Source organism: Oncorhynchus clarkii, unplaced genomic scaffold, assembly GCF_045791955.1.
Source record: "Oncorhynchus clarkii lewisi isolate Uvic-CL-2024 unplaced genomic scaffold, UVic_Ocla_1.0 unplaced_contig_6721_pilon_pilon, whole genome shotgun sequence".
NCBI classification, from domain to species: Eukaryota; Metazoa; Chordata; class Actinopteri; order Salmoniformes; family Salmonidae; genus Oncorhynchus; species Oncorhynchus clarkii.
In genome coordinates, this window is record NW_027260976.1 from 186717 (window position 1) to 200000 (window position 13284).

Consider the following 13284-nt stretch of genomic DNA (forward strand, 5'->3'; position numbering starts at 1 on the left):
CATTAGAGGTTAAACTGATGCTGGCAGTAGGCAGAGCATTAGTCATGAAAACATCTTAATCTGCGTAAGGTGATACTGGAAGTAAACATATTAAAACATATTAAAACACCTGGTTTTCTGAGCCATCTTTGTAATTATTATGTAACCGCCTTCAGAGTTACAGCGGTCTATTGTATCTGGGCTGTGGCTCGAGCAGCCCGAGTTCCCTTTTTGTTTTGTGACAAAAGTTCAGAAAACAGTTAGGAAAGTAAATAATTAAAAATAGTTCCCACATAGAAACTTTATATGTCTGAATTCAGAATAAAATATGCTGCACATAAATAACATTGGCGCAGTGGTAGAACTTAAATTGATTGCCGAAGTCCCCTCGGGTAGCCTGATTTCAGGATTGTTAGGGAAATCGTTAAGTCCCCTCGGGTAGCCTGATTTCAGGATTGTTAGGGAAATCGTTAGGTCCCCTCGGGTAGCCTGATTTCAGGATTGTTAGGGAAATTGTTATTCTTGCAAAGCAAGTGAACGTTTAAATCAAACTATTATATTCATCTGACTTAATAATCGTATTATAGCATGCAACCATACTCTAAGTGTATAAAGAGGAACAACAAGACAGACAGACAGGACAGGACTGGGCCAGACCAGACAGACAGACAGAAAGACAGGACAGACAGCACAGGACAGACAGCACAGGACAGACAGGACAGACAGCCAGGACAAACAGACAGGACATACAGACAGGACATATAGGGAAGACAGGACATACAGGGAAGACAGACAGGGAAGACAGGACAGACAGGGAAGACAGACAGGGAAGACAGACAGGGAAGACAGACAGGGAAGACAGGACAGACAGGACAGACAGGGAAGACAGGACAGACAGGGAAGACAGGACAGACATGACAGACAGACAGGGAAGACAGGACAGACATGACATATAGGTGAAGACAGGACAGACAGGAGAGACAGGAGAGACAGGAGAGACAGGAGAGACAGGGCAGACAGGAGAGACAGGACAGACAGGGAAGACAGGACAGACAGGGAAGACAGGACAGACAGGACAGACATGACATATAGGGAAGATAGGGAAGACAGGGCAGACAGACAGACAGGGGAGACAGGGAAGACAGGACAGACAGTGAAGACAGGACAGACAGGACAGACAGGGAAGACAGGGAAGACAGGGAAGACAGGACAGACAGGGAAGACAGGGAAGACAGACAGGACAGACAGACAGGACAGACAGACAGGACAGACATGTATTGACACTTTGCCTGTTTGATGGTTCGTCTTGAAGCATACCAGGATTATTGTCTCGTTGAAAGAGGCAGCTCTAGCCTAGGGCTGGGCGATATCTTATTAGCGTCCGGGTTACTGTCTCGTAGAAAGAGGCAGCTCTAGCCTAGGGCTGGGCGGTATCTTATTAGCGTCCGTCTAGCCTAGGGCTGGGCGGTATCTTATTAGCGTCCGTCTAGCCTAGGGCTGGGCGGTATGTTATTAGCGTCTGGGTTACTGTCTCGTTGAAAGAGGCAGCTCTAGCCTAGGGCTGGGCGGTATCTTATTAGCGTCCGTCTAGCCTAGGGCTGGGCGGCATCTTATTAGCGTCCGGGTTACTGTCTCGTTGAAAGAGGCAGCTCTAGCCTAGGGCTGGGCGGTATCTTATTAGCGTCCGTCTAGCCTAGGGCTGGGCGGTATGTTATTAGCATCCGGGTTACTGTCTCGTTGAAAGAGGCAGCTCTAGCCTAGGGCTGGGCGGTATGTTATTAGCGTCCGGGTTACTGTCTCGTTGAAAGAGGCAGCTCTAGCCTAGGGCTGGGCGGTATCTTATTAGCGTCCGTCTAGCCTAGGGCTGGGCGGTATGTTATTAGCATCCGGGTTACTGTCTCGTTGAAAGAGGCAGCTCTAGCCTAGGGCTGGGCGGTATGTTATTAGCGTCCGGGTTACTGTCTCGTTGAAAGAGGCAGCACTAGCCTAGGGCTGGGCGGTATCTTATTAGCGTCCGGGTTACTGTCTCGTTGAAAGAGGCAGCTCTAGCCTAGGGCTGGGCGGTATCTTATTAGCGTCCGTCTAGCCTAGGGCTGGGCGGTATGTTATTAGCGTCCGGGTTACTGTCTTGTTGAAAGAGGCAGCTCTAGCCTAGGGCTGGGCGGTATCTTATTAGCGTCCGGGTTACTGTCTCGTTGAAAGAGGCAGCTCTAGCCTAGGGCTGGGCGGTATCTTATTAGCGTCCGGGTTACTGTCTCGTTGAAAGAGGCAGCTCTAGCCTAGGGCTGGGCAATATGGCCAAAAATTATATCACAATATTTATCACAGTAAAACTGGGCGGTTTTTGAATATTAAAAGTTGTACATTTGCTTTATGAGTAGTGAGTGATCCCAGGGTGCTTTATGAGTAGTGAGTGATCCCAGGGTGTTTTATGAGTAGTGAGGGATCTCAGGGTGCTTTATGAGTAGTGAGTGATCCCAGGGTGTTTTATGAGTAGTGAGTGATCCCAGGGTGCTCTATGAGTAGTGAGTGATCCCAGGGTGTTTTATGAGTAGTGAGTGATCCCAGGGTGCTCTATGAGTAGTGAGTGATCCCAGGGTGCTCTATGAGTAGTGAGTGATCCCAGGGTGCTCTATGAGTAGTGAGTGATCCCAGGGTGCTTTATGAGTAGTGAGTGATCCCAGGGTGCTTTATGAGTAGTGAGTGATCCCAGGGTGCTTTATGAGTAGTGAATGATCCCAGGGTGTTTTATGAGTAGTGAGTGATCTCAGGGTGCTTTATGAGTAGTGAGTGATCCCAGGGTGCTTTATGAGTAGTGCGTGATCTCAGGGTGCTTTATGAGTAGTGAGTGATCCCAGGGTGCTTAATGAGTAGTGAGTGATCCCAGGGTGCTTTATGAGTAGTGAGTGATCCCAGGGTGTTTTATGAGTAGTGAGTGATCCCAGGGTGCTTTATGAGTAGTGAGTGATCCCAGGGTGTTTTATGAGTAGTGATCCCAGGGTGCTTTATGAGTAGTGAGTGATCCCAGGGTGCTTTATGAGTAGTGAGTGATCCCAGGGTGTATTATGAGTAGCGAGTGATCTCAGGGTGCTTTATGAGTAGTGAGTGATCCTAGGGTGCTTTATGAGTAGTGAGTGATCCCAGGGTGTTTTATGAGTAGTGAGTGATCCCAGGGTGCTTTATGAGTAGTGAGTAGTGATCCCAGGGTGTTTTATGAGTAGTGAGTGATCCCAGGGTGTTTTATGAGTAGTGAGTGATCTCAGGGTGCGTTATGAGTAGTGAGTGATCCTAGGGTGCTTTATGAGTAGTGAGTGATCCCAGGGTGTTTTATGAGTAGTGAGTGATCCCAGGGTGCTTTATGAGTAGTGAGTGATCCCAGGGTGCTTTATGAGTAGTGAGTGATCCCAGGGTGCTCTATGAGTAGTGAGTGATCCCAGGGTGCTTTATGAGTAGTGAGTGATCCCAGGGTGTTTTATGAGTAGTGATCCCAGGGTGCTTTATGAGTAGTGAGTGATCCCAGGGTGCTTTATGAGTAGTGAGTGATCCCAGGGTGTTTTATGAGTAGTGAGTGATCCCAGGGTGTTTTATGAGTAGTGAGTGATCCCAGGGTGCTTTATGAGTAGTGAGTGATCCCATGGTGCTTTATGAGTAGTGAGTGATCCCATGGTGTTTTATGAGTAGTGAGTGATCCCAGGGTGCTTTATGAGTAGTGAGTGATCCTAGTGTGCTTTATGAGTAGTGAGTGATCCCAGGGTGCTTTATGAGTAGTGAGTGATCCTAGTGTGCTTTATGAGTAGTGAGTGATCCCAGGGTGCTTCATGAGTAGTGAGTGATCCCAGGGTGCTTTATGAGTAGTGAGTGATCCCAGGGTGCTTTATGAGTAGTGAGTGATCTCAGGGTGCTTTATGAGTAGTGAGTGATCCCAGGGTGCTTTATGAGTAGTGAGTGATCTCAGGGTGCTTTATGAGTAGTGAGTGATCCCAGGGTGCTTTATGAGTAGTGAGTGATCCTAGGGTGCTTCATGAGTAGTGAGTGATCCCAGGGTGCTTTATGAGTAGTGAGTGATCCCAGGGTGCTTTATGAGTAGTGAGTGATCCCAGGGTGCTTTATGAGTAGTGAGTGATCCCAGGGTGCTTTATGAGTAGTGAGTGATCCCAGGGTGCTTTATGAGTAGTGAGTGATCTCAGGGTGCTTTATGAGTAGTGAGTGATCCCATGGTGCTATATGAGTAGTAAGTAGTGATCCCAGGGTGCATTATGAGTAGTGAGTGATCCCAGGGTGCTTTATGAGTAGTGAGTAGTGATCCCAGGGTGCATTATGAGTAGTGAGTGATCCCAGGGTGCTTTAGGAGTAGTGAGTGATCTCAGGGTGCTTTATGAGTAGTGAGTGATCTCAGGGTGCTTTATGAGTAGTGAGTGATCCCAGGGTGCTTTATGAGTAGTGAGTAGTGATCCCAGGGTGCTTTATGAGTAGTGAGTGATCCCATGGTGCTTTATGAGTAGTGAGTAGTGATCCCAGGGTGCATTATGAGTAGTGAGTGATCCCAGGGTGCTTTAGGAGTAGTGAGTGATGTCAGGGTGCTTTATGAGTAGTGAGTGATCTCAGGGTGCTTTATGAGTAGTGAGTGATCCCAGGGTGCTTTATGAGTAGTGAGTGATCCCAGGGTGCTTTATGAGTAGTGAGTGATCCCAGGGTGCTTTATGTGTAGTGAGTAGTGATCCCAGGGTGCTTTATGAGTAGTGAGTGATCCCAGGGTGGCAACACATAAATTCTAAGTGATTTTAATGAGTCTCTCTCCATTCTGATTGTTTTTCTACTGTTCATTTCAACTTCAGCCCAAAACTAATTTCAACACTTTTATCATCTCTGCATTTCCTGCACTCAACTGCAGAGGTGGAAAAAGTACCTAATTGTCATACTTGAGTAAAAGTAAAGATATCCTTAATAGAAAATGACTCAAATAAAAGTCACCCAGTAAAATACTACTTGAGTAAAAGTCAAAAGCTATTTTGGATTTAAATATACTTAAGTATCAAAAGTAAATGAATAAATCATTTCTTGAACGGAGCTCATCCAGTTTATTCTCCAGTGATCGCACGTTGGCCAATAGAACGGATGGTAGAGGAGGGTTACCCAACCGCCGACAAATTCTCACAAGGCACCCCGACCTCCGCCCCCTGTATCTCTGTCTTTTCGTCATGTGAATGACAGGGATTTGGGACTGGTCTGGGAAAACCAGTATATCCTTCGCATCAGACTCATTAAAGGAAAAATAGTTTGAGGTGAGTGATCGCTTCTGGACATAAGAGACGGTTGCAGCAACATCATGTACATAATAAGTTACAAACTATGCAACAAAACACAGTTGGTTAGGAGACTAAAACGGCAGCAATCCCCTCTGGCGCCATTAATAGTGTTAGGAAGAGACCAGGGTTAGGAAGAGACCAGGGTTAGGAAGAGACCAGGGTTAGGAAGAGACCAGGGTTAGGAAGAGACCAGAGTTAGGAAGAGACCAGAGTTAGGAAGAGACCAGGGTTAGGAAGAGAATAGTGTTAGGAAGAGACCAGGGTTAGGAAGAGACCAGGGTTAAGAAGAGACCAGGGTTAGGAAGAGACCAGGGTTAGGAAGAGACCAGGGTTAGGAAGAGACCAGGGTTAGGAAGAGACCAGGGTTAGGAAGAGACCAGGGTTAGGAAGAGACCAGGGTTAGGAAGAGTCCAGGGTTAGGAAGAGTCCAGGGTTAGGAAGAGACCAGGGTTAGGAAGAGACCAGGGTTAGGAAGAGACCAGGGTTAGGAAGAGACCAGGGTTAGGAAGAGACCAGGGTTAGGAAGAGACCAGGGTTAGGAAGAGACAAGGGTTAGTAAGAGACCAGGGTTAGGAAGAGACCAGGGTTAGGAAGAGACCAGGGTTAGGAAGAGACCAGGGTTAGGAAGAGACCAGGGTTAGGAAGAGACCAGGGTTAGGAAGAGACCAGGGTTAGGAAGAGACCAGGGTTAGGAAGAGACCAGGGTTAGGAAGAGACCAGGGTTAGGAAGAGACCAGGGTTAGGAAGAGACCAGGGATAGGAAGAGACAAGGGTTGGGAAGAGACCAGGGTTAGGAAGAGTCCAGGGTTAGGAAGAGACCAGGGTTAGGAAGAGACCAGGGATAGGAAGAGACAAGGGTTAGGAAGAGACCAGGGTTAGGAAGAGACCAGGGTTAGGAAGAGACCAGGGTTAGGAAGAGAATAGGGTTAGGAAGAGACCAGGGTTAGGAAGAGACCAGGGATAGGAAGAGAATAGGGTTAGGAAGAGACCAGGGTTAGGAAGAGACAAGGGTTAGGAAGAGACAATGGTTAGGAAGAGACCAGGGTTAGGAAGAGACCAGGGTTAGGAAGAGACCAGGGTTAGGAAGAGACCAGGGTTAGGAAGAGACCAGGGATAGGAAGAGAATAGGGTTAGGAAGAGACCAGGGTTAGGAAGAGACAAGGGTTAGGAAGAGACAAGGGTTAGGAAGAGACCAGGGTTAGGAAGAGACCAGGGTTAGGAAGAGACCAGGGTTAGGAAGAGACCAGGGTTAGGAAGAGACCAGGGTTAGGAAGAGACCAGGGATAGGAAGAGAATAGGGTTAGGAAGAGACCAGGGTTAGGAAGAGACAAGGGCTAGGAAGAGACCAGGGTTAGGAAGAGACCAGGGTTAGGAAGAGACCAGAGTTAGGAAGAGACCAGGGTTAGGAAGAGACCAGGGTTAGGAAGAGACCAGGGTTAGGAAGATACAAGGGTTAGGAAGAGACCAGGGTTAGGAAGAGAACAACAAGGGAATAGGGTTAGGAAGAGACCAGGGTTAGGGAGAGACCAGGGTTAGGGAGAGACCAGGGTTAGGAAGAGAACAACAAGGGAATAGGGTTAGGAAGAGACCAGGGTTAGGAAGAGACCAGGGTTAGGAAGAGTCCAGGGTTAGGAAGAGACCAGGGTTAGGAAGAGAATAGGGTTAGGAAGAGACCAGGGTTAGGAAGAGACCAGGGTTAGGAAGAGACCAGGGTTAGGAAGAGAATAGGGTTAGGAAGAGACCAGGGTTAGGAAGAGACCAGGGATAGGAAGAGACAAGGGTTAGGAAGAGACCAGGGTTAGGAAGAGACCAGGGTTAGGAAGAGACCAGGGTTAGGAAGAGACCAGGGATAGGAAGAGACAAGGGTTAGGAAGAGACCAGGGTTAGGAAGAGACCAGGGTTAGGAAGAGACCAGGGTTAGGAAGAGAATAGGGTTAGGAAGAGACCAGGGTTAGGAAGAGACCAGGGTTAGGAAGAGACCAGGGATAGGAAGAGAATAGGGTTAGGAAGAGACCAGGGTTAGGAAGAGACAAGGGTTAGGAAGAGACAAGGGTTAGGAAGAGACAAGGGTTAGGAAGAGACCAGGGTTAGGAAGAGACCAGGGTTAGGAAGAGACAAGGGTTAGGAAGAGACCAGGGTTAGGAAGAGACCAGGGTTAGGAAGAGACAAGGGTTAGGAAGAGACCAGGGATAGGAAGAGAATAGGGTTAGGAAGAGACCAGGGTTAGGAAGAGACCAGGGTTAGGAAGAGACCAGGGTTAGGAAGAGAATAGGGTTAGGAAGAGACCAGGGTTAGGAAGAGACAAGGGTTAGGAAGAGACCAGGGTTAGGAAGAGACCAGGGTTAGGAAGAGACCAGGGTTAGGAAGAGACCAGAGTTAGGAAGAGACCAGGGTTAGGAAGAGACCAGGGTTAGGAAGAGACCAGGGTTAGGAAGATACAAGGGTTAGGAAGAGACCAGGGTTAGGAAGAGAACAACAAGGGAATAGGGTTAGGAAGAGACCAGGGTTAGGAAGAGTCCAGGGTTAGGAAGAGACCAGGGTTAGGAAGAGAATAGGGTTAGGAAGAGACCAGGGTTAGGAAGAGAATAGGGTTAGGAAGAGACCAGGGTTAGGAAGAGACCAGGGTTAGGAAGAGACAAGGGTTAGGAAGAGACCAGGGTTAGGAAGAGACCAGGGTTAGGAAGAGACCAGGGTTAGGAAGAGACCAGGGTTAGGAAGAGACAAGGGTTAGGAAGAGACCAGGGTTAGGAAGAGAACAACAAGGGAATAGGGTTAGGAAGAGACCAGGGTTAGGAAGAGTCCAGGGTTAGGAAGAGACCAGGGTTAGGAAGAGAATAGGGTTAGGAAGAGACCAGGGTTAGGAAGAGAATAGGGTTAGGAAGAGACCAGGGTTAGGAAGAGACCAGGGTTAGGAAGAGACAAGGGTTAGGAAGAGACCAGGGTTAGGAAGAGAATAGGGTTAGGAAGAGACCAGGGTTAGGAAGAGACCAGGGATAGGAAGAGAATAGGGTTAGGAAGAGACCAGGGTTAGGAAGAGACAAGGGTTAGGAAGAGACCAGGGTTAGGAAGAGACCAGGGTTAGGAAGAGACCAGAGTTAGGAAGAGACCAGGGTTAGGAAGAGACCAGGGTTAGGAAGAGACCAGGGTTAGGAAGATACAAGGGTTAGGAAGAGACCAGGGTTAGGAAGAGAACAACAAGGGAATAGGGTTAGGAAGAGACCAGGGTTAGGAAGAGTCCAGGGTTAGGAAGAGACCAGGGTTAGGAAGAGAATAGGGTTAGGAAGAGACCAGGGTTAGGAAGAGAATAGGGTTAGGAAGAGACCAGGGTTAGGAAGAGACCAGGGTTAGGAAGAGACAAGGGTTAGGAAGAGACCAGGGTTAGGAAGAGACCAGGGTTAGGAAGAGACCAGGGTTAGGAAGATAATAGGGTTAGGAAGAGACAAGGGTGAGGAAGAGACCAGGGTTAGGAAGAGACCAGGGTTAGGAAGAGAGCAGGGTTAGGAAGAGAGCAGGGTTAGGAAGAGACCAGGGTTAGGAAGAGACCAGGGTTAGGAAGAGACCAGGGTTAGGAAGAGACCAGGGTTAGGAAGAGACCAGGGTTAGGAAGAGACCAGGGTTAGGAAGAGACCAGGGTTAGGAAGAGAATAGGGTTAGGAAGAGACCAGGGTTAGGAAGAGACCAGGGTTAGGAAGAGACCAGGGTTAGGAAGAGACCAGGGGTAGGAAGAGACCAGGGGTAGGAAGAGACCAGGGTTAGGAAGAGACCAGGGTTAGGAAGAGAATAGGGTTAGGAAGAGACCAGGGTTAGGAAGAGACCAGGGTTAGGAAGAGACCAGGGTTAGGAAGAGACCAGGGTTAGGAAGAGACCAGGGTTAGGAAGAGAAGGGTTAGGAAGAGACCAGGGTTAGGAAGAGACCAGGGTTAGGAAGAGACCAGGGTTAGGAAGAGACCAGGGTTAGGAAGAGACCAGGGTTAGGAAGAGACCAGGGTTAGGAAGAGACCAGGGTTAGGAAGAGACCAGGGTTAGGAAGAGACCAGGGTTAGGAAGAGACCAGGGTTAGGAAGAGAATAGGGTTAGGAAGAGACCAGGGTTAGGAAGAGACCAGGGTTAGGAAGAGACCAGGGTTAGGAAGAGACCAGGGTTAGGAAGAGACCAGGGTTAGGAAGAGACCAGGGTTAGGAAGAGACCAGGGTTAGGAAGAGACCAGGGTTAGGAAGAGACCAGGGTTAGGAAGAGAATAGGGTTAGGAAGAGACCAGGGTTAGGAAGAGAATAGGGTTAGGAAGAGACCAGGGTTAGGAAGAGACCAGGGTTAGGAAGAGACCAGGGTTAGGAAGAGACCAGGGTTAGGAAGAGACCAGGGTTAGGAAGAGACCAGGGATAGGAAGAGACCAGGGTTAGGAAGAGACCAGGGTTAGGAAGAGACCAGGGTTAGGAAGAGACCAGGGTTAGGAAGAGACCAGGGTTAGGAAGAGACCAGGGTTAGGAAGAGACCAGGGATAGGAAGAGACCAGGGTTAGGAAGAGACCAGGGTTAGGAAGAGACCAGGGTTAGGAAGAGAACAACAAGGGAATAGGGTTAGGAAGAGACCAGGGTTAGGAAGAGACCAGGGTTAGGAAGAGACCAGAGTTAGGAAGAGACCAGGGTTAGGAAGAGACCAGGGTTAGGAAGAGACCAGGGTTAGGAAGAGTCCAGGGTTAGGAAGAGTCCAGGGTTAGGAAGAGACCAGGGTTAGGAAGAGACGAGGGTTAGGAAGAGACCAGGGTTAGGAAGAGAATAGGGTTAGGAAGAGACCAGGGTTAGGAAGAGACCAGGGATAGGAAGAGACCAGGGTTAGGAAGAGACCAGGGTTAGGAAGAGACCAGGGTTAGGAAGAGAACAACAAGGGAATAGGGTTAGGAAGAGACCAGGGTTAGGAAGAGACCAGGGTTAGGAAGAGAATAGGGTTAGGAAGAGACCAGGGTTAGGAAGAGTCCAGGGTTAGGAAGAGTCCAGGGTTAGGAAGAGACCAGGGTTAGGAAGAGACCAGGGTTAGGAAGAGTCCAGGGTTAGGAAGAGACCAGGGTTAGGAAGAGACCAGGGTTAGGAAGAGACCAGGGTTAGGAAGAGACCAGGGTTAGGAAGAGACCAGGGTTAGGAAGAGACCAGGGTTAGGAAGAGAACAACACAAGCACACACACACAACTTACCTGGTCTACATATGGATCATCAAACAGTCCCTGGTAGAAGGGGTTAACACCCTGTCTCTCCAGACCCCTGTTCTCCTCTCCTCCTACAGCCTTGGAGCCTCCACTCCGACCCTGGGGACAGACAGACAGACCTACTACCGTGGGATAGAGCCCTGGGGACAGACAGACAGACCTACTACCGTGGGATAGAGCCCTGGGGACAGACAGACAGACCTACTACCGTGGGATAGAGCCCTGGGGACAGACAGACAGACCTACTACCGTGGGATAGAGCCCTGGGGACAGACAGACCTACTACCGTGGGATAGAGCCCTGGGGACAGACAGACAGACCTACTACCGTGGGATAGAGCCCTGGGGACAGACAGACAGACCTACTACCGTGGGATAGAGCCCTGGGGACAGACAGACAGACCTACTACCGTGGGATAGAGCCCTGGGGACAGACAGACAGACCTACTACCGTGGGATAGAGCCCTGGGGACAGACAGACAGACCTACTACCGTGGGATAGAGCCCTGGGGACAGACAGACCTACTACCGTGGGATAGAGCCCTGGGGACAGACAGACAGACCTACTACCGTGGGATAGAGCCCTGGGGACAGACAGACCTACTACCGTGGGATAGAGCCCTGGGGACAGACAGACCTACTACCGTGGGATAGAGTACAACACACATTAAATTAACTAGACACTATTACTGAATATAACACATTAAATTAACTAGACACTATTACTGAATATAACACATTGAATTAACCAATAACCCGCTAGAAATAGCATTGGACCTTGTGGGGACCAACAGAATGTCCCCAGCTGGTTAAGTTTTTGTTTGTTTACTATTCTAGTGGGGACTTCTGGACCAAGTACAGATAGACAGATAGACAGACAGACAGACAGAGACAGAGTTTGTGGGTATGTATTCTGTGCAGACAGACAGACAGACAGACAGACAGACAGACAGACGTCTTAGTGGTCAGAGGTAGTTGAGCGAGTCCTTCCACCAGCTGTGGTCTAACACGTGTGTTTGTGTGTCTAACGTGTGTGTGTGTGTGTGTGTGTGAAACCCCTTTGCGTTCTTACATGCAGTGGTCGGAGGTAGTTGAGCTGGTTCTTCCACCAGCTGTGGTCGCTGACGGCAGTCAGAACAGCCTTAGTGGTCAGGCCAGTACTGGCCAGGACCTCTATGGTTCTATTGGTGGTACGATGAAGTAGGGCTCCTGCAGCGCCACCCAGTGGTGAAACAGAGCTGGGAGGACCAGCGGACTGGAGAGGGGAGGACACGGGGGGGGGGGGGGACACACACACGTTAGTAGTAATACAACCTTCACTAGGGTTGCAACATCCCACAACTTCCTGCAAATGTCCAAGTCTCCCAGAAATCACGGTTGGAAAGATTCCCAGAATAACAAGGAAGTAGTAACGGAATCCATTTCTCGTAAAAACTGAACATATTGGTAAATGTATCTGATTTTGGCAACCCTCGCCTTCACATAGCACAAAGAAGCTACCATGCAGGTGACCCACTAGCTAGAAGTACAAGATACCGAGGTGAGTTTCTCTCTGTTGAAACACCCAGCAGCTTAGAGAGAGACGTCATGGGGGAACAACGGCTGAATCCCGCCCGACTTGTGAGCGTTCAGTCTCGCTGAGACCGAGGGCGACATTTCCAACGGTGCGAAAGCAATGTGTTAAATGTAGCATACACTTCATTATAATCTGGCAGGGTGATTTCATTCCAATCTTTTTCATCAAAAATAGGCGTTTAAAAATAACACTATTTATGTATGGCTCGGGCTGCTAAACTCCAGCTGAATTATCACTTCCTTGTGAACGCACATTGTAGAAGAAAAGTTACATCAAAACTAAACTGCCAGAATGCAGTGTTGTGTTGTTCTAGTGGTGTATGGACATTGTGTTGTTCTAGTGGTGTATGGACATTGTGTTGTTCTAGTGGTGTATGGACATTGTGTTGTGTTGTTCTAGTGGTGTATGGACATTGTGTTGTTCTAGTGGTGTATGGACATTGTGTTGTGTTGTTCTAGTGGTGTATGGACATTGTGTTGTTCTAGTGGTGTATGGACATTGTGTTGTTCTAGTGGTGTATGGACATTGTGTTGTTCTAGTGGTGTATGGACATTGTGTTGTTCTAGTGGTGTATGGACATTGTGTTGTGTTGTTCTAGTGGTGTATGGACATTGTGTTGTTCTAGTGGTGTATGGACATTGTGTTGTTCTAGTGGTGTATGGACATTGTGTTGTTCTAGTGGTGTATGGACATTGTGTTGTTCTAGTGGTGTATGGACATTGTGTTGTTCTAGTGGTGTATGGACATTGTGTTGTTCTAGTGGGGTATGGACATTGTGTTGTTCTAGTGGGGTATGGACATTGTGTTGTTCTAGTGGTGTATGGACATTGTGTTGTTCTAGTGGTGTATGGACATTGTGTTGTTCTAGTGGTGTATGGACATTGTGTTGTTCTAGTGGTGTATGGACATTGTGTTGTTCTAGTGGTGTATGGACATTGTGTTGTTCTAGTGGTGTATGGACATTGTGTTGTTCTAGTGGTGTATGGACATTGTGTTGTTCTAGTGGTGTATGGACATTGTGTTGTTCTAGTGGTGTATGGACATTGTGTTGTTCTAGTGGTGTATGGACATTGTGTTGTGTTGTTCTAGTGGGGTATGGACATTGTGTTGTGTTGTTCTAGTGGTGTATGGACATTGTGTTGTTCTAGTGGTGTATGGACATTGTATTGTTCTAGTGGTGTATGGACATTGTATTGTTCTAGTGGTGTATGGACATTGTGTTGT

The 13284-nt window shown here is 48.4% G+C and overlaps 1 protein-coding gene across 1 annotated transcript in view; it reads right to left on the reverse strand.

Annotated features, from left to right (window-relative positions):
- LOC139402755 (NBAS subunit of NRZ tethering complex-like) overlaps positions 1–13284 on the reverse strand; it is a 283040-nt gene that overhangs the window by 111054 nt on the left and 158702 nt on the right. Inside the window, exons 36-37 of the mRNA XM_071146672.1 lie at positions 11557–11739; positions 10474–10584 (exon numbers count right to left, since the gene is read on the reverse strand). Of these exons, the coding sequence (XP_071002773.1) occupies positions 10474–10584; positions 11557–11739 (294 nt within the window). The remainder of the gene's footprint in view (positions 1–10473; positions 10585–11556; positions 11740–13284) is intronic.